Raw genomic sequence first — 24,105 nt, 5'->3', positions numbered from 1 at the left:
CGGCATTACTGATAACATGCTTGAGCCTAGCCGGACTACCTTTCACGGTATTGTGCCGGGAGTGTCTTGTGCCCCGGTAGGCAAAATCCGAGTCGACGTATTATTCGGCACCAGGGAGAACTGTCGGACCGAGAACCTAGTGTTCAAGGTGCTGGACCTCAGCAGTCCGTACCACGCGCTGCTTGGCAGACCGGCACTCACCAAGTTCATGGCCAGTACTCACATTGGCTATCTGAAGATGAAGATGCCGGGACCAAATGGTACCATCGCTGGCAACTACAAACGCTCAATAGAGTGCGCAGCAGCCGGATCTGTTTTGGCCGAGTCACGGGTCATCGCTGGCGAGAAGAAGAAGTTACAAGAAGCTGTTGCGATGGCTCAGGCGACACAAATTGGCCTGCCGGCTATGACCAATCCCCATGGAAGTTTGGCTTTTCAGGCAGCCAAGGAGAGAAAGAAGGTACAGGTTGATAGCGAGTTCCCGGACCGCACCGTCATCATTGGTGCCGGCCTGGGTGAAAAATAGGAAGGTGAGCTCACCAGCTTCCTCCGTGAGAATCGGGACATCTTCACATGGTCAAATCAAGAGCTATCGGGTGTGCCGAGAGAGTTGGCTGAGCACTCATTACATGTCAGACCAGATGCAAGACCGGTGAAGCAGCCCCTTCGACGCTTCGCCGACGACAGAAGGAAAGTCATATCGGAAGAGATATCCCGGCTTCTAGCTGCCGGCTTTATCACGGAAGTGTTGCATCCCGACTGGCTGGCAAACCCGGTCATGGTTGAGAAGAAAAAAGACGACCCAACTGCTGCCAAGGTGTGGCACATGTGTATCGACTACACCAGCCTGAACAAGGCATGTCCCAAAGATCCATTTCCGTTACCTCGGATTGATCAAGTGATCGATTCTACAGCCGGGTGTGAGTTGCTGTCTTTTGTAGACGCGTTCTCTGGTTTTCACCAGATACCGCTGAACCCAATGATCAAATAAAGACATCATTTATCACCCTGTTCGGGGCTTATTGCTATCGCACTATGCCGTTTGGTTTGAGAAATGCGGGGGCTACTTATCTAAGATGCGTGCAGAAATGCTTGCATGACCAGCTCGGCAAAAATGTGCAGGTATATGTCGATGATGTCGTCATAAAAACCAAGAAAAGCGCCACGCTTTTGGATGATATCCAGGAAACATTCACAAATCTGAGGAGATTCCGGATGAAGCTGAACCCGGCCAAATGCACATTCAGTGTGCCGGCAGGGAAGTTGCTTGGATTCTTGGTATCAAGCCGAGGTATTGAAACAAATCACGTGAAAATTGCTGCCATAGAAAGAATGAAACTGCCGAAATGCCTCAAAGATGTGCAAAAATTCACTGGATGCTTAGCATCACGAAGTCGCTTCGTTAGTCGGCTGGGTGAAAAGGCAATGCCCTTATACCAGCTGATGAAGAAATCCGACAAATTTGTGTGGACGCAACAGGCAGAAGTAGCCTTTCAAGAACTGAAAAAAATGATTGCTACGACACCAATATTAACCTCGCCAATGGAGAAGGAGCCAATGCTATTATACATAGCAGCAATGAACCGAGTCGTTAGTGTCATCATCGTGGTGGAAAGAGATGAAAACGGCATATTACTTGAGCGAGGTGCTATTAGATAATGGCGTATGGCGTGTATATGGCGGCAAAGAAGCTGAAGCATTACTTTGAGGCACATCAGATACGAGTTATATGCGAGGCGCCTGTCTCGAAAATCATGAGTAATAAAGACGCGAGCGGCTGGGTCGCAAAGTGGGCTGTTGAGTTAGCACCCTATGCACTACAGTACGATAGATGGGATGCCGTGAAATCTCAGGCTCTGGCGGATTTCTTGGTGGATTGGGCCGAGATGGACTATGAACCACCGTCCCCGGAAACTAACTACTGGAAGATGCATTTTGACGGCTCTAAGATGAAAAGTGGGCTTGGTGCCGGCATAGTTCTGACCTCGCCAAAACACGACCAACTTTAGTACGTATTGCAAATTCACTTCGCAGCATCCAATAATGTTGCCGAGTATGAGGCACTTGTGCACGGACTGAAAATGGCAAAGGAAATTGGAGTCCGCCGGATTCAATGCTTTGGTGATTCCGATCTGGTAGTCCAGCAAGCCTCCGGTAATTGGGATGCATTGGATGCCAATATGGTGCTATACCATTTCCATGTTCAGAAGATCAGTGGCTACTTCGAAGGATGCGAGTTTCACCATCAAAACTCAGCTCAACACGACAGGCCATTCCAGCTGGTGTGGCATTGGAACATTTACGCAAACCATCCAGAGTCAGAGTCGATCTTTACCCTGGCGAGCTCTGAGGCTGACATCACCACCATGGACATTGATAGTGGCAGCGGTTCCGGTAACCCGGGGACTGAGCGCCTTAACTTGGCAGAAGCAATGGCGGTTGAGCCAATGGAGATAGACGTACCGAATGAGCCGATTTTTACCACTTGTCCCATGCCGGCTTGGGCACAACCGATAATGTCCTACCTAAAAGATGGGAGTCTCCCGGAAGAGGAAGTGTCAGGAAGGAAAATTCAGAGAAGGGCGAAGGCGTACACCATTATCAATGGCGAGCTATACAAGAGGAGTGTCACTAATGTACTACAGCGATGCGTTGAGCCGGAAGAAGGGCAAGAGATACTTCGGGATATTCATCAGGGAGAGTGTGGCCATCATGCATCTTCAAGAACGCTAGTGGGCAAGGCATTCCGGCATGGTTTCTACTAGCCAAGTGCACTACAGGAAGCAGAACACATAGTCAGGAAGTGCAACGGCTGCCAGAGGAATGCCAGCAAAATTCATATGCCGGCATCCGAACTCAAGACTATTCCAATCATTTGGCCGTTTGCGGTTCGGTGTTTGGATATGGTGGGACCTTTCAAGCGGGCGCGAGGAGGCATGACGCATATCTTGATCATGGTCAACAAGTTCACCAAATGGATAGAGGTAAAGCCGATCCGAAAGTGTGACGGCAAGACGGCGGTGTCATTCCTGAAGAACATCATCTTGAGATATGGGTACCCACACAGTGTTATCACGAATAATGGAACGAACTTCGCGGAGGGACCTTTCGCGCGGTTTTGTGCGAAAAAGAAGATCTGGCTGGATATCGCTTCTATGGCACACCCTCAGTCCAACGGACAAGTTGAAAGGGCAAACGGTATGGTTTTAGCTGGCATAAAACCTCGGCTGATTGAACCATTGGAACGTACTCCGGGATGCTGGCTGGACGAACTCCCGGATGTACTATGGAGTCTCAGGACGACTCCCGATCGCTCTACAGGCTATACGCCATTCTTCCTCGTATATGGGGCAGAAGCTGTCTTACCAGCCGACATTGAACATGACTACCCGTGAGTGACCATGTATACTGAAGCCGAGGTAAAAGAGGCCCGAGAAAATGATGTCGACCTGCTCGAAGAATCACGGGAGTTAGTTTTATTTCGGTCGGCCATCTATCAACAGCACCTAAGGCGTTATCACAGCCGAAAGGTCAGCCCACGAGTATTCCAGGAAGGAGACCTCGTCCTCCGACTTGTGCAGCGCACAGCCGGCATGCACAAACTGTCACCCTAATGGGAAGGACCCTTCATCGTGAGCAAAGCGCTTCACAACGATTCCTACTATCTTATAGATGCGCAAGATCCCAAGGCGAACAGGATGGACCGATCAGGCGAGGAGACCAAGAGGCCATGGAACGTGGATTTGCTTCATCCGTTCTATACTTGAGAGATGAGTATTTGTATCGTTTTCTCCTTATGTTGAATGTTTTGAGACAATGAAATTGTTCGCCGGGTTCTCAAAAGGAACTCGGGGACTTCCATGTTATTTAAATGATGTGTTGCAATTATCTTTTGCTTTTGTATGTCGGCATGGATTAATTGTTTAATCTTATGTCGGCTTAGTAGTGTGTCGGTATCGAAAATCCCCTCTATGACTTCCCTGCTATCCACAACCCGGCTTCATGGCAAGCTAGAGACGGGTGCGAGATAACCGAACACATGAAAAGCGATTGCGGAAACAAACAAAGAAGCGACCCGAGATGCGCATTGTCTTTTGACCCGGCATTTCTTTCTTAACTCGGGTATTGCCAAGCGAATTCGTCGAGTTTATTTTTTCGAAAAGGAGGTTCTGTGACTTCGCGATTCATACGTCGAACGCCGATAAGGCAAACAAAAGAACCGGGGTCATAAATTTCACTAAAAGGAAAAATGCACTCGGGGACTCGGTTGGGAATTTGATAAGCAAAAGACTTATATAAATTAAACATATGATGTCTTATAAATAAAAGTATGTTAACCCGGTTACATATGCACCCGACATTCCGGGGATCTGATAATTTTCAAGTTTTTTTTGCCGACATGCCTAAGAAGAGATGGAGGGATTGTTGGCGCCAGAACTCGGAGCATCCGTGGCGGTGGACGCCGACTCGACGACAATTTCCTCATCAACTGCTTCTTCTTCATCTTCATCGGCCATCTCGGCCTCTGCCTCGGATGTCGGGCCCTCTACAAACTTATGCACATCAGCATACTGAATGAAGGAGTAGGCCCGCTCTTTACGCTTGGCGATCAGCTCAGGATCCGAGAGATAGGGGGAGCCGGCTCGCATCGATTGCAGCACATCGAGGTTGATGCCATCGTACCAAGATAGTACGAACGACAACGCCTCGTCGGCGCCGACGCGTGCGGCTGACTCCCGCCAATCGTTGAGGCGATCCTTCACCTCGAGAAGCTGCGTCGCCAGTTCCGGGATGCCGGTCGGAGCTTCTTCTCCTGGCCATAGAGCTCGGAAGGCCCAGATGCCGGCATTCAGCATGTTAACCCCGAACGACTTCAAAGGCTTTACCCGACTAGCAATGCTGACCAGATAATCCACTAAATCGTATTCAAAGGGGGTCGTTCCTGCTGGATCCCTCTTCCTGCGCACCTTGGTCATGGCAGCTTGGGCGGTCTCGACCGATTGTGGGAAAAATTCTGACAAAAGCACAAAAAGTAGTAATGAGTCTCGGCATCCTGTTACTATTAGTCGGACAAGTGATCAGATGAAGAAATTTGTGTCAGGGCAGCTTACTGCTCAGCATATTGTCGATCTTGACGACCTCATGCCGGACAACCTTAAGCAGCCGGCTCTTCTCAGCATCCTCCCTCTCGACGGCAGTGGCGCGGGTCTCAATCTCGGCGACCAGACCCTTGCATTTCTGTACCTCGCTCTCCAGGCGGATCTTTTCATCGGCCTGGGTAGAGAGGGCCGAGGTGAGTTGACCCACCTCGGTCTTATGCGCCTCGGCCTGTGCCGCGACTTGTGCTTGCAACCGGGCCACTTCCTCCTGATGCTGCTCGGCTAGCTGAGTCTTCTCATCTGTGTAGCGGACATATATTACAGAAGCTGGAGTTTACAGTGGATGGAGCCCAAATAAGGATAGGATGATACCTTGGACTTTGGTGACGCGCTTCAGGAGCTCCGCCACTTGCGCATTATCCCCGGCTATGAACAAGAGCGCGTGTTAGCTTTCACAACGCATTGATACTCGGACAAAGGTTTTATGACAGTAAAATATACTTACTCTGGCTCTCGCGATCGGCTTTCAAGGCCTCGTGCTCCGCCTCCAGCTTCTTGTACTTTGCTAGCAAAGTCTTGAAAGTAGCGGTGCGCTTATTCATGCAGGACTGCAGAACGATGATTCACCCATAAGTTTGTGCCAGTAAGAAGTCAACAACTATTCACTTCAGGCCAACTATTCTAAACCTGGCCTAAATCTCAGGGAATAAGTGTTTGAAGTTTCTAAAACTTCAGGCCGACTATTCGAAACCCGGCCTGAATCTCGAGGAATAAGTGTTTGAAATTTCTAAAGCTTCAGGCCGACTATTCTAAACTCGGCCTGAATCTCGAGGAATAAGTGTTTGAAATTTCTAAAGCTTCAGGCCGACTATTCTAAACTCGGCCTGAATCTCAGAAAATAAGTGTTTGAAGTTTCTAAAGCTTCAGGCCGACTATTCTAAACCCGGCCTGAATCTCGGAGAATAAGTGTTTGAAGTTTCTAAACGTTGCAACGTGTTTAAAGTTTTATGAGATAAGCTTCAGGCCGACTAATTCTTACTCGCCCTAAACCTCGGGGACTAGGAGTATGGATACTATACCGGGATTAAAAGTAAACTCTTTTAAGGAATTCTTCATACCTCTGCAGATCGGCTGACCTCAAAAAAGGCCACCCTTGCTTGGTACATCTGGGCAGACACCGATTCTGGAGTCGCCGCAGGTGGAGGTCCCACCAGGGGGCTTTGCCGCGCTGACTGGAGGGTGCTGGAGGTCACCTCATAGTTATCGGCGATGTTCCAGTCCATTACGAATTGGACCAGCGACCCCCAGCTGGGCCCGCTGGTCATCCTGAGGGGAACTCCCTGGTGCCTCCGGGTAGGCTGCGGGTTGGAAGAATCAGGAGGCGCTGATCCCGCCGGGATAGCAGAGCCCTTGGCCTATTTGGCTTTTGCTGCAGCAAGCTGAGTAGCTTCCGGCTGCGGTGGTGACGATGGCGCCGTCGGAGTCGGCTGTGGTCCTTGGGGTTCTTGGGGCCCCATTGCCGGCTGCTGTGCAGTCTCCGTGGCCTGCGGCTCCGTCAATGTCTCGGTTGCCGCCGAGGAAGGAGCAGTCCCGGCAGCCAAGGTCCCGGTTGCGGATGTCCCGGCTGAAGCGACGTTCGAGGCATCGACGCTCGGGCCGACATCCCGGACGGAGGATGTCGGGTCCACGGCAATCTCGGTCTCACCGGTGGCTTGGGTCGCAGCCTCGGCATGGGGAGATGGAGCCGCCGGGATCTCAGACGTGATACACGTCTGAGATTGCGTGGCCGTCAGAGCCACCCTGCAGAAATAAAAGTTAGTCGTTATCATGACAATGAAGAAGAAAACCAGCGTCAAGGATTGAAATAGTGTTAGCCTTACCCGGCGATCAAGGGCTTCGGATTGGGTCCACGGCTGGCAGTCTTCTTCCGCTTAACAGTCTTCGGAAGATCCTTCTCGGCGGCGCGCTTCGGGACGGCGCGTCTCTCTCGGCCCGATGCTTCAGCAGCGGCCGGGCCCGACGTCTTGGCAGCAGCAGGCTCGTCTGATTCGATTGTTTTCGGGGTACAGCAGATGTAAGTATCTCGATGATGAATGTTCTAAAGACTATAAGAAGATGTCAGAGATCCTTACATTCGACGTGACGAGGGCCGGCATGGGCTATCGGCATGTGATCCTCAGAGTCCAGAACTTCATTGTCGATGGTCCTGCGCGGGGCCACGAAGCGTTTGTCTAGGGAATTTCCGTCCTCGTTGCGCTGAAGAGCGAACATCTGCACAAAGAAGTCAGGTGGTGCCGAGATAAGCCTTTGTCAGATAGATGACGGCATAACCGTGTGTCGGGTTTGAACAAGAGATAGATGAAAAACAAAAACTTATAGGAGGAGCACGGCGTTCCCGGCTGTATGCCGGCATGCCCCAGGTCCAGCGCTCTGGCATGCTCGTCTTGGCGATCGCCTTGACTTGGCGCCGGACTTCGGCCTGATTGAGCTTGAATGTCGACACTCTATCCGGGTTGAATTGGCCGCCATAAAAGCACATCTTGTGTACCCGGTGCTGGAGAGGGCACAGCCGCCGGTATACAAAAGTGGCCAACAAATCGTCAGCCGTCATCCCGTTCTCCTTGAGTTCGAGGATGCCGGCGTGGATTTCGTTGATCTCCGGGATGGTTTCCTTCGGATCATATGTCCAGTTCCTCTTCTCCTCCGGGGGGCCGACTTGCTGGACTCGAGACCTTGAATCCGAGGAAAGATGGAACCCCAGCGGGGTATGACGGTGGCGGCGCCGCACTGGGTCATTGGCTTAGCGGCGCCGGGATTTTCTTTGTCGGGGAGAACTTGGGGCCGGAACATGAAGTACCTGGCCCACAAGTCAATGAAAGGCCAGAGGCCGAGATAACCCTCGCAACAGGTGACAAATGCCGAGAGTGTGAGGATGGCATTCGCCAGAAGGTGGTGCGGCTGAAGGCCGAAGAAATCTAAGAAATTTCTAAGGAAATCGCTGGCCGGGAGAGGAAAGCCATGTTCAAAGTGAGCGAGAAACACTACATGCTCGTCGCCGGGGATCTGGCACTCCGCGTCCTCCGGAATCTGCCGGGAATGGCGGAGCCACGCAACGTCCACCGGGGAGATAGCGGAGCCCTCCCACCGGCTGGCTTCGAGCCCGTCCTCTCTTCTATCTGCTGAGCAGCAGAGTTGACGGCGGCGGGGTTTCGGGAAGAAGAAGCCATGGTTGGGAGCAGATCTAGGGTTTGCTGTTTTCGGTGAGAGGATGCTCGCGCGAGGCTCGGGCGGGCAAGGAAGTGCGGCGGAGGCTCAAGCGAGAGCGAGAGAGCTTGCGGCTGCGAGTTCGCTGGCGGAGAGCTAAAGACCGCGGCGGAGGAGGAGCTCCGGGCTGGCAGCATGGCGGAATGCGCGGAGAGCAAAGAGGCAGAGGAATCCGAGGAGGACGAGGAGTGTGAAGGGTTTTTTACCCTCGCCCTCCCCCTTTACTTATACCCGCGGCGCGGTAAGTGGGGCGTGTATCCCCCGCGCCCACGATCCCAGTCGCCAACGGGAAGAACGCGCACAACGTTGGGGCCGTTAACCCCATTAAAGCGCACGCTCTCAATTATCGCGCGGCGCGGGGCCGAGAATCCTGCAGGATCCGGGAGGATAAGTGTCCGCGTGGGAACCGAAATTCTCCTCTTAATGGCTCTGTCTGCTTTACTGCCGGATGGGACCACAAAAAGCGCACCGGCAGTAACTCGAGTCTTATCCTCCCGTTATTTTAGAGAAGCGCAGACTACAAGCAACAGATGGCATCAATGTCGGCAGAAGGAAGTTCTCTACTGTCGGCCACGGAGGAGAAAAGAATCTCGGTCAAGGGCTGATTAGGTAGGCCGACTCGTTATGTCGGATTAACTTGATCTCGGCTAAGAGAACTCGGGGTTGTCTCGGCATCCTCTTCGGCTGAACCCTTGTAGGCTTTGGTGGTTTGTCTATGGAAAACTGTCGTGGCTCGACATTCTTCCCTGCCGGACCGCAATAGCTTAGGGGACTAGTGTCGGGGGGATGACCCCAGATAGGGTCATGACGACACGCTCTAGCCGAGATGACGATGGCAAAGTCGGCATGGTCAAGTATGCCGGCATCGTAAAGCCAAGTTAACACTAAGCCGGCGTACCGGGTGTATGCCGGCGTGACTATCTTATCTTATGAGTTTGCAGGATAAAGACAAGCCCCTCGATCTCGGCCCGTGCCGAGATCCTTCAACGGTCTTATCCTGACCACCCGGCGCAAAGGAAAGCAGCAGCATCATTATCGCGGGAAAAGCAGTCGCCGCTTACGTAGCGATGCCAGGCGACTGCACAAAAGAAGCACCGAAAGAGAATCTCTGACGGGAGCCGGCAGAGGTCAACAGTACTTGTTGCAGGGTGCCAGGTAAAGTAAAGTTGTCTTGTCCCCTGCGGTGCCACCCGGAGGGAACCAAACCGTGTGCCCGGCGGGGCCCAAGGAAGATGACGTTACAACTCGGCTCGCATGTCAGTGTGACATAGGTGGCCTATAAATAGAGCGCTACCCCTTCCTGGAGAAGAGAGATCACTTAGGCATCTAGGGTTTTCCCCTTCTTCTTCTTCTTCTTCTTCCTCAAGAATACAGCTCAAGGAACGCCATCGTAAGATCTTGTCTATCTTGGCTAATACAACAAAGCAGGAGTAGGAGACTTACCTCGGCAAGAGGGCTCCAAACCTGGGTAAACCGCCGTGTGCGTGTGTGTTTGTGCGTGTTTCCCTTCACGTCCTCCCTCCTCCGGTTCCTCCTTCGTCCGTCGGCCCCAAGTTAAGCCATCTTATGGCATCTGTCGTGACACCACCACGACATTCTGTTTGAATTCTACCTATCCATACCATGACATTCTTGACCTGATGCCATATTTAGTCAGGACACCAAAAGTAATATTGCAAACAGAAAAAAAAATTCTTATCTCCATTCATATGTATTTGCAACCTACATTCTCTCACCTTTTGAACTACACATAGAGAAATTTATGGATTTGTTTCCTAGAAAATTCTTCAAAGACATCAAGAATTTGGTGGAAGAACATAATTCCATGCACGATACAGAAAAATGAAAAACAATTGTATCCAGATAGCATATTATTCCCTACTTAATATGTATCAAATACTTTTATTTATGAACATCTTTGAATAAAAAACCGCTAGTATAACTATAGTTTGAACCCAACCAAAATACCTTTGATGTTCTGCTCTATTATAAAATCAAGTATGCCATTTTTCTTCTCTCTTTTTTAATGAGAACTGACTAATTAACCTGTTTAACCTGTACTGGTCAAAATTTATGTTCTGCCACAATTTGATATTTTTTGGTAAACTAGCTGAAATGCCCGTGCGTTGCAACGGAACAACAAAATAAAATGATACATTCAAAAACATGCATCAAAACCTCTCTTTGCTCTTCTTTAACGATCACCAAATATCCCTTTAAAAAAGGTTTCTTCCGAATATTGTGTTTCCATACTCTAATCTCTCAAAATAGAACAATGCACTTCCTTCTGAAAATTATATAAGATCACCCGGTCAAAGAAGTTTTGAGTCGGAATCACTTAATTTTTTTAGTTCACTCCACTATCTCACTTCAGCCGTTAAAACAGAGAGTTAGAAGGGTCAACAAATTTATGTTTTGGCCGCTAGATGTCCGTTTATGAGTATAGACATTTGATTATTTTGTTGAGTATGCCTATTCTGATTTTCCTGGTTTTCTGAAAGAGCTTATCAATATTAGATTAAATCAAGCCTAATTGATAAACTGGCTGTACACGTGTAAATTTTTTCCAATTATTTGATCGAGTTGTTCGGCAGATCTGGCTTGTGGTCAATTCAAACGACTTGACGTCATTGGCCTCTCGGCTATCTGTATGCTCGTAGTCCTGTCTCTGCATGGCGGCTGGAGTCCGTCTTATATGGCCGGTGAGTATTAAATGTGGCAACTCGCCGCGGATATCCTACCCAAATGGGTAGGATATGGGTCGACGTTTACGCCCATGAGTATACCCGATGGCTCGTCCGATTAGTCATGGGTAGGGTATGTGTATAGATTTATACCCATCGAATATTATTTTTATTGTATAATATGTGGACTCTTTGAATTTCTTTTAGCAAAATGTGGACTCTTTGATGCAATAAGGATTAACGGATGAACCCTGCTGTAAAAAAATAAATAAAGACCAAGTGCAAAATTGGCCCAGTAGCGCTGACTCCATGACCCATCAACTTGGCATGTTTGGCCATCTCTCTCGCTTAGTCAGGCTCACAGAAGAAATGCATCGATGCGCCTTCTCCCATCTTCCATTCTAAACTCGTCCATCATCTCTCGTTCTCTCTACTATGCCCTAGGCGCCGTCACCATTCTCTCTCGCAGTTTGTCTCATCATCTTCTTCTAACAATTCGCCATCTCCTCGTGTAATTTAGCCTAGGAGGAGACGGTCGTGGCTGGGAAACAGAAGAGGGGACCAGCCGTGGCTGCGCCTGGGACACAGAGGGGACGGCCGGGGCTTGGATCCCTTGCCCGATGGGTGCCCGATCGGGTCTCATCTTCCGACTCCCGTAGTATTTTGGCGGAGCGATCTTTTTCTCGTCAGATTCGGAGTTGTTGCCCGACTCTCGTAATGATCCCGCTAGCGATGTATTTCGTCGCGGAGTTCCAGTCCAATTCGGTGAAGGTAACGGGCCAGCCGGCTTAGTAGGCCTAATATACGTGCAATTTTAGGGAGGGCACAATTTTTTGGGAAGTTTGACATACGACGGTGAAAGACACGGTCCGTATTTTTTAGATAGGTATAGAATCTGGTTGGAATTTCATACACCGAAGTCCGGAATAGTTTCTGAAATTTCGGTCATTGCGCTGGGTGCCGAAATTTGTCCAAAACAAAATTCTAAACCTTGGTCCAGGGTGCACATACTTGACTCAAACACTAACCTAACCGCACCGGTGTATTTAGTTTGCAAACACTAACTTTAAGTTTACGTGCAGCTTCAGACTCAGCGTGCCTAACTTTATCTCAACTAGGCCGGTGGATCATTTTTCTCAAGTTGTGGCGGACAAAATCTATGTACAACAAAGGTTAATTTATACAGATCATAGGCAATCAACCAGTGAATATTTATATTGTCAAAACACCTGATAATTTCTCATTAGGTCATTATTGTGTGAAACTTTGCTGCGCGTAGAGGCTTAAGGGAACACACTGAAATGCTCCCTGTTTATCCCTAAAAAAAACTCTCTGTTTATTTATTTTAGTGGTACGCTTGCTAGCTGGTGGTTGACCACAAAAAGTCAAGAAACATGCTTCCTTGCGCATTTTCCTTCATATGCACGAGATGACCAAGAAACTCTAAAAACAGAAGATAATTTTTCCATTGACTTTCATACTAAAAGATATGCAGTCTATGTTTTTACTCAAGATAAAAATTACATATTGAACCTAATTAACCTTTGAGAGCAACGTTTGGAACCTTTGAATCTCAAAGGAGTTATGCTAGAAATTCAAAGGAAACAATTCATTTTTTATAGGGAAGTACAGAAATTCTAAAATTAATGGAAATATAAGGGTTTAATTAAGACTAATGATGAAGTGCCAACAAAACTACAGAAGTCATTACCTAGAGATGTAAATTTACACAACACAGACGACAATACTCCCACATACACGCACACACCTCAACACAGCATCATTCATAGCAAGCTAAAGCGAAAATCTAATTACAAAGAGTCCTTGAGACCACAGAATCATAAGGCGTTCAGGACCTTGCAGTTCTAAACATTTTCTTGTTTTTCTTCATCGCTACAATAACACACAATTGTGCCGTTCTTTTTAATTTCCTCCAGGCAGGAAAAAGGACAGCTGACAAAATGAAGCTCAATGAGGAAAGGGAACATAGTTCTCTTGGACACAGGAGAACCTTTTCACGATCCAAGAACCTAGAGGTCTCCATTGGAGAAATATCTGTGCACATTCTAAGGATATGCAAATGTCAACCCAAAAACCAAGCGTTGATAATCACCGGTCGAGGGGCTCTGTTTGATCCTTGACGACGAGGCGCTCCGACACCTCTGCAAGCGACTTGAGGTTGCACTTGATGAGGGCCTCGACGAAGTAGCAAGTTTCATCTTTCGTGTTCCCCTCAGGGACGTCCACCACAAAAGACTCGATCACCAGCGTCCCGGGCCGCCCGTCGATCACCTCAGGGTGCACTGTAAGAATGGACGAATAGTTCTGCAAAAAGAACAAGCAATTCAGTTAAATTTCTCCCTCATATTCAGACAAGTGTATCTGCCATTATCCAGATACAATGCATGTGACCAAGGCCACTTGTGGGTAGTGGCTGTTGGATGGACCACGACAGATAGATCTTGATGCGCCAATTTGGCATGTAAGGTCCAAGGATGGCAAGTCAGGACCATACTGTAGTTAGCCCAGAGAATTAAAAACATAGAACTAAACACCTTATAACAACAACCATGAGTACGTTAAAGCTGTCTCCTGAAAGTGGCACGGGAAGGGGCGTCAGGAATCAGGATGGATTCAGGATGATGGGAAAATATCTCCTCAGATGAGATGTGCATTGTGTTGGAGCATTTGCGTGTTAACAAATGATGGGTTAGCAATACCAATTGTGTAAGGACATATTCTTGTCAACTGTTGATACAGCGGTGCAGAACAGATGCCAGGTGCGCCTTTCTACTGTTTCAACTGTACTCCGTTTACTGGTCCAGGAACAATGTATCCAAGAAAGAGACATTATTTTTAGATGAAGATGTTTTATTTTTTGAAATAAGGAAGAAAGCCTATGCTCATATTCTAATCATTGGAATCAATCCGTCATGTGCACTCAGTTCAGCCATCTAATGAATTAGAATTGGAAAGGGATTAACCTACCCACTACCATGTTTATCTTCGGTTATATTATTGTGATCATCGCATTAGATGACAGCTCACCCTGCAGCACTGCTCTCACAAATGAATGGCTAGAATGCATTTCTGTAATACAAAAAAGAAGCTTCCGGGGTGAGAAATGTTCTCCTAATAGAGTTAATAGTTCTACATGTAGCAAAACCATGCCTCAAGTTTGGTGTACTCTCTGTGTAAACCAAGTTATGAAATTTCTTTACTGAACCTTTGTATATTCTATACATTTGGTTTCTTCATGATTTATATGCGCTCAGATAATTTGTATTTCCACCTTGTACTTCCTCTTACTATTTCGCAATCCAAAATAGGAGTTTGCACTCCTGAAGAAAAGGATGCTGCAAAGTTCACAATACTCACTTGCAGCCTTTCAGACTATCAATTGTATAAATTCACATGCCTGATTCACAGAACCAGCATCATCAAACCAACAAGATCAACTGCATGAATAAATAGTCGACCAGAATCGAGACATTACCTTGAGTCTATGGTCACCTCCAACAAACTTGACGCTGAGTATGTGCTCAGTATCATCTAACAGCTCCAGCCTCTCGGTGCTTCTCGTGGCAGGAAGCCCGGACTTAACATTGACCTCCCTCACACTCCCAATCTCAATGTTCCCTTTCATTTCGCAACGGCTCACAAAGGGCTTAAACAGCTGTGGCTGATCAAACCGCCTAACCAGAGACCAAACCTGCAAGTGAACAAACACAGACAGACACATACTGAATTAGGAAATCCAAATTGGTTTAACAATACACATTTAAAATTTGAAATTAAGCTTTCTGAACACATAGTTTGATTGACACTAAACGTGCTACACAAAGGCATAACTGTACTGGATAACTCCGCCTGTTCTATCAACAAACAGTTGAAGAAAAAACTGCAAATTGTCAGTACGACAGGGATGGTGCCAATTTCTATTAAAGGTGATTCATAATAGGACAAGTCTGTTAACTGGAGACACACAATCCTAGATGAGATATAAGAGTCTGGAGTGCCGTGCGGTGCATAGACATGTTTAAAGAGAAGCATATGCTGAACGCTTAAGTGACCAAAACTGATTGCTTGCCCTTGAGCTAATTAACTGTATCACATGCATCGCCTGATTCAGGCATAAAAAAATGATCACCAGATTGCATCCAATCTTCTGACAAGTACTGAATACTTAACAAAAGGAGTGGAGTCCAAGTGAAGCATATCTCCACCAGCTCTTTTAGATTACTTGCGGAATAAAGGTGTACAAGCTCTGAAGGCTTAATTAATAAAGCACAGGCCGGTGCAAGAACAACTTGAAATCCACAAAAATAATCACGCAAAAAGTACATTTAGCCGGGATCTCGAGGTGGGCGAAGCATCTCTCCACGTGAGATGGAGAGTACGAAAAGGCGAATTAAAAATCCACACAGCTTTGTGGCTATCATTGCGATCAATCATCTAGCTTCTCCTGTTCTTCTGTAAAGCCAGCGAAACATGCACGCCAATTCAACGGCAGCTCAAGAAAACGCAGTTTTTTTTTTGTTGTTGTTGCGAGAAAATAGAAATATTTCCGCAATCACGATATTGAATTGTTTAGATGAAGTAAATTTACACTACAAATTAGCATGAAAGGGTGCGGAGAGACGATCAAAAACAGAGTCAGTTCAAGGAAGCCTCCAATTCAAGCTTCGATATGTCCGATTCCAGAAACGGACAGACCAAGTAATGGTTCGCAACCAAAGTTCGCACCATTCCTAATCAACAACATACGAATCAGCGCTCCAAAAAATAAAAAATTAAATAAGGAACAACACCGCTAGAAACGCCATAGCTCATCCAAGAAACAGAGCACATGAACAGGGAACCGGAGGGATCGAGCAAGGAGTAATCAGAGAGGCGCTTACGAGGTGCACGGGGGCTTTGATGTGCTTGGCGACGGCGGAGGAGCACTGGTGGTCGCGCGGCTCGTGCGGGTGGAACCGCCGCACGTAGTCCGATTCCGTGGCGCGCAGGTCGCACCGCTCGTCCGCTAGCCGCCACCGCCGGGCCCCTTCCACTCCTCCCGCTCCTCCTCCGACTCCCACGGCTCCGTCTATCTCCACCATCTCCTCCACTCCACAGCTCACAAACGCCTCAAGCAGCGATCAGAAATCCAGCTCCCGCGGCAGTAGTACCCTCCGCGCGCAGCCTGGTAACGGAGTCTCCCCGCCCCGTGCTTCGCCGCAAGAAGACGACGCGGTAAAAGCAGAGGAGGAAGAGGGGTGGGGGTGGGTTTTTTGCTTTGCTTGTTTTGTTTATGTCTCGTGCTCGGCGAGAGAGGGGAAGACGAGACGGCGACCCCTCGATAGCACTGAGGCCGCAGGCTCAGGTGTGGCTGTTATGCGATTGGCCGGTTGCAAGGAACACCCTGAACGTTCTGCGAACTGCAACTAGGCCCTTCCAATTATTTTCCCTTTCTCTCCCACCAATTTATTGTTGGCTTGTGAACTGATGGATGACCCCATGACACGAGAGATGATCACATTATCTTTTGCCTTTTTCTTGTTTTGTTTCCAAAGTTAAAGGTAGAGTGTTTTTTATCTCCAGAAAAAATATGTAACTTCTCCCGGAAAATAAGTCATCCGGGAAAAAGGTCAAATGAGAACAGCAATGCTAACTAAGCCATGCCAGACGGCGTGAGCATGCGTAGCGGTGCAAGCGCTATCCGCTTGCGTAACCATATAATGTAACGGATACGCACGTTCGTAATGTCAACAATAAATGTTTGATGGTATATGGTTGAGCCAAACGCTAAGATATCGTAGATCACCGCTCAATCTTATCTCGAGCGGCGAGCTATATCTTCCTATCTTCTCGTCATTACGTAACCATATAATGTAATGGATATGCACGTTCATAATGCCGACAATAAATGTTTGATGATATATGGTTGAGCCAAGCGCCAAGATATTGTAGATCACCTCTCAATCTTATCTCGAGCGGCGAGCTATATATTCCTATCTTCTCGTCATCTTTTTTGTACACATCTCACCTTTATAAATAAAGTTAATTAAGTTTTGCAGTTCCCCCAAGTCGAAATAAGGTCAAAAGCGGTCATTCAACCATCACTAATTCATTTTCAATAAAGTAGCCATGATAGCATTCCCTTAGAAAAAAAACTACCAATGATTCATTTTCAATTCCTATGATGCATATAAATGGATTACTATGCCCTCAGTATTAGTTGGTTAATCATAGAGAGTACATTAATGTGGCATTTCAGGACATACCATATGAGAATATCAAAGTCACGATCTCATGTGAGATATAGTAGGGTGGTATATAGCCCACCAGGGGTGAAAAAAACTCTCCACCCTAAATATATAGTATTTCTTAGTTAAATTTATGAAATGTAGCAAAGTGCAAAACCATTCTTTAATATTCTCCATGTTGACTTTACATGTTTAAATGAATTGTATGATTAAAAAGATAAATTGTAATGTTAGTCATAATATTGCAGTCTCGCAAAAATATAAACAATAACCTAGTAGCGTATCTGGTGAAAACCACTCTTATGGTGCCAACTCCATAAAAACCATGTTTAGAAGTTTCAAAAAATTGCTAAATAAAATACCATACGTTGAAGGTGTGAAGCTCTATAAACATGAAAATTTTAATTAACAAATCAAATGCATTTGGAAAGAATCAAAAGAAGAAATATACAAATGAACAGCACCAAACAGTGAAAAAACAATATTCATGCTGACTTTGTTTTCTCGTTGCTAGTAAACACTTCTGGACTCGAAATTGTACACATATATAAAACATCACTTCTCTAACATATGTAATTTTTTTGAATTTTTTACAATGGTTTCCATGGAGTTTTCACCATAAAGGTGGCTTTCAACAGATACACCGCCCATTAATTATTCGTCACAAAAATAATGCAATATAATAGATAGGACATTTCAAATATAACAACAGAATTAACTGGATTTCATTCTGACACATGAACTCTTCAGAAGACACATTATTGTAGGTATGCAATTTATTGTATTTCTTATCGAACGATTGGAAAATGCTAAATTTCACAAACATTTATGTCCAAATAAAAATAAGTTGGTTTCCCTCTTTTGTGAACTTGTCAAATTTTGAAATTGATATCTAAGTCCTTTCTTTTCTTTAGAGAACCTTCAGAATTTATGAATAAATCTGTGACACGAGGAATGACATTATTCCTTTGGGTTATGTTTCTTACTTTTTTATCTTAAGTTATAGGTAGATTCTTATGCTCTGGAGGTGGAGACCATATGAAACTTCTCATAACCTTATTCCCCCACACTCTAATTGTAAAGGAATCTCATCTCAAATGTGCAACGCAAATTTCAGTATTTTTCAATCCGAAAAACTAACATGTTTTAAAGCAAAACTAAATTATGGCCTAAGCTAGTCTTAATGTTTATGTATTTCCAAAGAAATGTGTTTGGAACATATGTCCTTGTATTTTTTTTAATATTCCATGAACTTTGAAATCAATATATGCATTTAAAAAATAATATGTCGTGCACGTATTTAAATAAATGTATGCATTTTAAAAAGTGAAAAGTATATATTTCGTCCGCCAACTTGTCAAAACCAGATATCAATGGTCCATCGCCCCATCTACAGCGGTATTAATGTCAACATATCATGTTTTTTCCTTCGGAATTGACATGTTAGCGTGCCAAATTGGCATCACTTTTATCTCCAAGTCAATTTTTTCTGCCCAAAAAAGGAAAAAAGAACACTATGTTAATGTGCAGATTTCAAGAGCAAAACTAGGACAAGCCAACACTAATACCGCTTATTACGGGGTGAGGGGCCATTGCTGTCCGGTTTTCATAGTTGAGGGATGAAAAATATACGAAAAAAGTTGACAACTAGTTTCATGCAGCTTTGAATCGTACAGTTTCATTCACCCCTGGGAAAGTAATTTTGACAACTAGTCCCATCGTGCACCGCCATTTGGTCCATTCCTATTTTTCTACATTCCTATTACTTTATCTGTTTTAAGTTACGGAGTATATGATATTCTAGCTTTGCTAGCAGCCAAACTTTAATTTATAGAACAATCTACTACATCTACAATTCTAAATTAATTTTGTTTAATCCGTCATGATATATCTTCATACTATACTTCTGTTTTAAATTTGATATTATAGATATTAATATGTATTTTTTTCATAACCTTTGATCGAACTTATAAAAAGTTGAACTTAAAACATTTTATATTTAAGAAAGAAAAGAGTATATGATATATTATTTTTATCTCCGTGGCAACTCGCGAATGATAGGTAGATGCAAGTTTGTAATGTAAAATCATTAGCGCACTAAGAGGTGAGTGAAAAAGGTGCTTCTTTTGACCCTGGGGCATGTTGAACGCTGCTGCATGTGAAGCCGGTTTTGCAACTTGCAACAACGCATGCATGTGAAGCGGTCCTCTCTCTCATGTGGTTTTGGGCACAGTGGCATGTGCTGCTTGGCCAATTTCAGCAACAACCACAACTTTGTCCGCTACATGCGTGGTGCGTGTTTGTGTGGACGTGGACGTGGATGTGGACGTGGATGTGGATGCATGATACAAAATATATAGTTCATTCGTCACATAATTTTTGTCGAAATATTACATGTATACACGTGTTTTTTAGAATATATAGATACATTCATTTTGGAGCAAATTTGAAACAAAAATTATATAGAGGAGGGAGTAGTGTTTTTGCCTATCTGATTGGATATAAATACAGCGCTGGGCCTCCGAGGTTGGTGTTTACATTGACCAGCCGTGCAGCTTTGCCTCCAGCTTCTTGGACTCACTGGATGGGGGATGCAGCTGAAGTCGATACTTGGTCTTGGTGTACGCATCGGTGTCTAAGGATTTGTGCATGTAGAGAAAACACTTGGGGGTGTAACATTCTAATTTTCAGAATATTTAAGAAAATATTAGAAATATGTTTCGATCTTTTATCGAGTTTTAATTGACTAAAGCTAGTTTTGAGTAGTTTTCTAACCAAAATGACTCAATCGGACTAATCTGGTTAAACTTTTTTTTTGCCAGACAATCTGGTTAAACTTTAACTTTGAGTTGCAGGTATATTCTATTTGGTGTTGCTCAAAGATCCGAGTTTCGTTGGATCGGTCTTCCGAATTATTTGAAATATTTGGCTTCTTCTAGAAAACCAAAATCAGTCCTTTCTTTCTTCTTTTGGTCCATCTTCGCTCCACCTCTTCGGTCCCTCCCAGGCAAAGATCCGCTCTGCCTCTCTTATTGGATCATCCTTCCACTTAATATTAGTAGTTGTACGTGTGGCCAACTTCGTTATACAAAGTTTACAAGGACAAGTATTTCGGAAGAAAAATAATACTCCACACCAAAATTGTTGTATTTGCTTGTCTTTTTCTCTTAAAAGAGCTAGATCTTGGAGTTTATGTTGCATATGCTAATTCCAGTAAAAACTGGTTGTTGCGTCTCTAAAACCCTGCCATAACTCAAAATCCAGTACTACCTAATTAGCTAGATACCTAAATCAACAGGCCTATCTAAAAGGCTAATTAAATTAAAATAAACCACCCAATGATTACTAGTCGATCCCAAACCATAGGTGCTTGCATGTGACACTCTCGACCAAAATAAACTGCGCCTAAGTTGAATATATAATCTAGAGCTTGCTATGCTCATAGTCCATATATCCCTCGATCCTTAGCTAGCGATTGAACAGTGTTAGCAACTGTTAAATATATTAAAAAGATTACATCAAATCACACGATGTCGACAACAAGAAATGCTGCGTCCAGCGAAGCAGACCGCAGAAAACAACACGACACTACAAAACTGGGCAGAACCATCTGGCGTTCTCCAGTAGATTCATGCGTGTAACCAGGGCAGCCAAGCAAAAGCAACCCGTTGTTAATTAATTAAGCACGTACTCCACTACTACGCTTCCACCTAATACTTGAGAAACGGACACGAATTGTATTTATTAGTTCGCTTTCGCTAATTCTCATGTATTTTGGAGATTCTCCGATCAGGAAAAATTGCTCATTATTAAGGATTATGATTACATCTTTGAAGTGTGCAGTTTCAGTGAAATGTTATTGTGATTTCTAGTTTTAGGTTATACAGGAGTGATTTAGAAATTGGTGAGGTTGGATGGCGATCCAAATGCTTAGAAATGTGTTGTGTTTTACCAAAATTAGAAACCATTTTTATTTATAATAGTGTCACGCCACGAAACAAGAGGGCCTAGAAAACATCACTCATGTATGCGTATTTTTTTTAGGAAAACACACTCTAAGGTGTGCCTATTTTTTATATAGAAGAAGGCCGAAGCCGGTCCACAAGTACAACAAACAAAAAGAAAAACCTAAAAAAAAATTATTCCCTCAAGCGACCCACAATCTTTCTCTGAGAAGCCTCATCTTCTATATCCTCTATCAACTTGAGAACCGAGGAACAAGAGTCACGGAAAATATGGCGGTTCCGCTCGAGCCAGATAAAACGCAAGGTAAGCAGCACGATACCGCACAGTTTCTTCCGGCCGGCTGGGTCCCAAGTGCAGAAGAGCGACTCCTCCCACCAAGGGCGCAGGGAGGCATTGGGGCTTGGCACGAAGGAGACCTTGTTCCTGCGACAGAGGATCGCAAACCAAACTTGACGTGAGAAAGAGCACTGGATTAGAAGGTGATCAATGGTTGCCATTTGCATACTGAAGATCTAGTACGTAGATGATTGCCATTTGCAATAATGTTATCAATTTTTATTTTAGATAGCTGAAAACGACAACGTGATTATTATTCCATACGATACTCATCATTGATCTCAAATACTCGTCATTGATCTAGCAAGCTAAGACAGGGATGCATATGCACAACACTTTAATTTTAGCGAAACAGCAAAACACTTTACAGCATCTACAACAGGGATGCATATTCCCGTGGCTCGTCCCGGTCGCTACAGCCGCCGCCTTTCCCATGTTGCGTTGCCGGCCGCGCGCTGGAGTCACTCGATCGAGACGCCGTTGCCTCACCGTGCAACCCGGCTAATTATTGTGTATGTTCAAATAAGAAGGAAAAAAAATGAAATAGAAGCAATTGCTGGAGATCAAAGGAGCCTTTGGGTCACTACAGATTGCGCATTTTCAGGGGGGGTGTTTAGTGGCTATTGCTGGAGATCCTCTTGATTTGTTAGTACTTGCTATCGGGAATATATTTATATTCCCTCCGTTCAACAAAGAATGACTCAAGTTTGACTAAATTTGAATGTATCTATACACTAAGTCATGTCTAGATACATTCAAATTTTGACAAACTTGAGACATCTTTTGTTGGACGGAGGGAGTAATACATCTTCATGCGTAGAAGCCCTGTTTTCTGCAGTAACTATACCTTTGCCACACCAATTAATTTGGCATGGTTAATACTATATGTAGACGAGAAAAGTCTATTTGAAACCTAGAATTATTGTGCACGGTCCAATTTGAACTCTCAAACTATAAAATAATTCGCGTGGTGGCGCTCGGCCACGTTGCCCTCTTCTGCTTCGCTTGTGGACAGATCCGAGGGTGGGGTGGCCAGGTCTGGTGCGAGGGTCGGTTGCGGCGCCCTGGCCGGTGCCCGATGGTGGTTTTGGCGCACGGCGCTCGACGAATTCGCAATGTTGCGGTGGCCCTTGGCCAGGACTTCTACCTGCTCCTGTCCGCGGTGGATGCGGCGGCTATGGGTGAATGCCCTGCATCGACGTCGTCGGTGCCGGCGACGACAGCGTTCGTGTTCGTCTTTTTTCTTCCTGAAGGCGTCATTGTGCAGCTTCGCCACATCCCACCCTTCGCAAGCGAGGTGCCTCCGAGCAAAAGCTCTGACTTGGTGTCCGGGTCGGACAACGGAGACGTCCTCGGACGACGTATCCTCCTTGGAGACGTTGCCTTTGAAGCCCTCGTTTTGCGGCGGAGTTTGCTCGCTGCGGTGGGCTTGTTTTGTGTCCTGGCCAGGGAAGGCGACTTCGTGCTACACGGGCTTGCCGATGCGCGAGACGCTCCCGTCGGGGCAACCTCTTCTGTCTCTGGTCGTCAAAGAAGTCCCGCTCTGCCTACATTCTTCTGGCGCAAGGAGCCGTTCCTTGTTCGGCGTCGTTGGAGCGGAGGAGGTCTTCGTCTTTGCGGTAGCGGCTTGTTTATTCGGTTCCTGTGTATGCTCTTTGTCAGGGTTTTTCGCACGGCTTTCCTAGAATAAGCTATGCATTTGTATCGGTTTTCGGGCCCGGTTTTCCTCATAAATGGACCAATTCTATTGTTCTAATCAAATCATGGGGATCGACCGTTGTGTCCTAAAAAAAATCATTTACATTGATTCCTTATCTTGTCTCAGTTTTAGATAGTGATTTTGCATATATCTTTTGCATTTTCAAAAAACAAAAAAAATGGGTGCAGGGAAAGATTTTGAAATGGTAACTTGCAAAAGATCATCAAAAACTATGAATACTTATGTCTTTCAAAAATGACATGATGAATTTATTTTTTTGTGGATAACACAAATGTTTGTATTGTTTGATAAAATTGTGTCATACTTATTTCATAGCAATTCTTTACACCCACAGTTATTTTAGATTTATATCTTGACCGGAGAAATAAATTAAACAGTTTTTGAAAGTTACCATTGGTTGGGCAACATATGTTTGATCTTGAACCGTGGTGATTCAAAATGATGTAAGCAACTTAATTAATTGGAGCCAAATGACATGAGCATGAGAGTGAAGCGAGAAGCAAGCATTTGGGGATTGGGATAATAGTAATGCGCATGCACGGAGGCACATCGTCTCTTTTGCTCGAACAACCTTATCCCTGTAACTAGGGTGTTATCGTCTTATCGAGAGATAAATCCAGCCGGCCGGTGACCCATACTGGATGCATGCATGATAAGGTGTTCTGGATAAGATATGAACAAAAGGCACCCTAAAGGGCGTAAAAAGAATCCAAACAGAGAAGTACGGAGTAGCCAGCAAATACAGTACTCCTTCTGTTCCACGAAAATTGGCACGGATTTGAACTAGA

At 45.4% G+C, this 24,105-nt stretch overlaps 3 protein-coding genes across 3 annotated transcripts; all 3 read right to left on the bottom strand.

Moving 5' to 3' along the window:
- Window positions 1-4,403: 4,403 nt before the first annotated feature.
- LOC104583990 (neurofilament light polypeptide-like) lies at window positions 4,404-6,382 on the bottom strand. Its single transcript, XM_010238050.1, has 5 exons — window positions 6,218-6,382; window positions 5,605-5,707; window positions 5,472-5,525; window positions 5,112-5,399; window positions 4,404-5,014 (listed from the first exon to the last, which is right to left on the bottom strand). Exons 1-5 carry the CDS (start codon window positions 6,380-6,382, stop codon window positions 4,404-4,406), a joined length of 1,221 nt encoding a protein of 406 aa, XP_010236352.1.
- Window positions 6,383-6,514: 132 nt separating this feature from the next.
- Window positions 6,515-7,370, bottom strand: LOC104583989 (predicted GPI-anchored protein 58). The gene is made up of 3 exons (XM_010238049.1): window positions 7,232-7,370; window positions 6,980-7,142; window positions 6,515-6,899 (listed from the first exon to the last, which is right to left on the bottom strand). The coding sequence occupies exons 1-3, from the start codon at window positions 7,368-7,370 to the stop codon at window positions 6,515-6,517; spliced, it is 687 nt and encodes a 228-aa protein (XP_010236351.1).
- Window positions 7,371-12,690: 5,320 nt separating this feature from the next.
- Window positions 12,691-16,405, bottom strand: LOC100842766 (abscisic acid receptor PYL8). The gene is made up of 3 exons (XM_003572060.4): window positions 15,949-16,405; window positions 14,544-14,759; window positions 12,691-13,372 (listed from the first exon to the last, which is right to left on the bottom strand). Exons 1-3 carry the CDS (start codon window positions 16,147-16,149, stop codon window positions 13,157-13,159), a joined length of 633 nt encoding a protein of 210 aa, XP_003572108.1. The 5' UTR covers window positions 16,150-16,405; the 3' UTR covers window positions 12,691-13,156.
- Between the last annotated feature and the right edge of the window lie 7,700 nt (window positions 16,406-24,105).

This window comes from Brachypodium distachyon, chromosome 3 (assembly GCF_000005505.3).
Source record: "Brachypodium distachyon strain Bd21 chromosome 3, Brachypodium_distachyon_v3.0, whole genome shotgun sequence".
Taxonomy (NCBI): Eukaryota; Viridiplantae; Streptophyta; class Magnoliopsida; order Poales; family Poaceae; genus Brachypodium; species Brachypodium distachyon.
Note: the sequence above shows the minus strand (reverse complement) of the source record. Positions and strands in the feature narration are given on the sequence as shown.

Excerpts from the sequence above, each read along its gene's own strand:
- LOC104583990 (XM_010238050.1), bottom strand. The coding sequence starts at position 6,382 with ATGGACTGGAACATCGCCGATAACTATGAGGTGACCTCCAGCACCCTC. Across the intron at positions 5,708-6,217 it reads AGGTCAGCCGATCTGCAGAG|TCCTGCATGAATAAGCGCAC; the intron begins GTATGAAGAATT and ends ATCGTTCTGCAG. Across the intron at positions 5,015-5,111 it reads GATCGACAATATGCTGAGCA|AATTTTTCCCACAATCGGTC; the intron begins GTAAGCTGCCCT and ends TGCTTTTGTCAG.
- LOC104583989 (XM_010238049.1), bottom strand. The coding sequence starts at position 7,370 with ATGTTCGCTCTTCAGCGCAACGAGGACGGAAATTCCCTAGACAAACGC. Across the intron at positions 7,143-7,231 it reads CGGCCCTCGTCACGTCGAAT|ACGAGCCTGCTGCTGCCAAG; the intron begins GTAAGGATCTCT and ends CAATCGAATCAG. Across the intron at positions 6,900-6,979 it reads CCGAAGCCCTTGATCGCCGG|GGTGGCTCTGACGGCCACGC; the intron begins GTAAGGCTAACA and ends TTATTTCTGCAG.
- LOC100842766 (XM_003572060.4), bottom strand. The coding sequence starts at position 16,149 with ATGGTGGAGATAGACGGAGCCGTGGGAGTCGGAGGAGGAGCGGGAGGA. Across the intron at positions 14,760-15,948 it reads TCAAAGCCCCCGTGCACCTC|GTTTGGTCTCTGGTTAGGCG; the intron begins GTAAGCGCCTCT and ends GTTCACTTGCAG. Across the intron at positions 13,373-14,543 it reads GAGGTGACCATAGACTCAAG|AACTATTCGTCCATTCTTAC; the intron begins GTAATGTCTCGA and ends TTCTTTTTGCAG.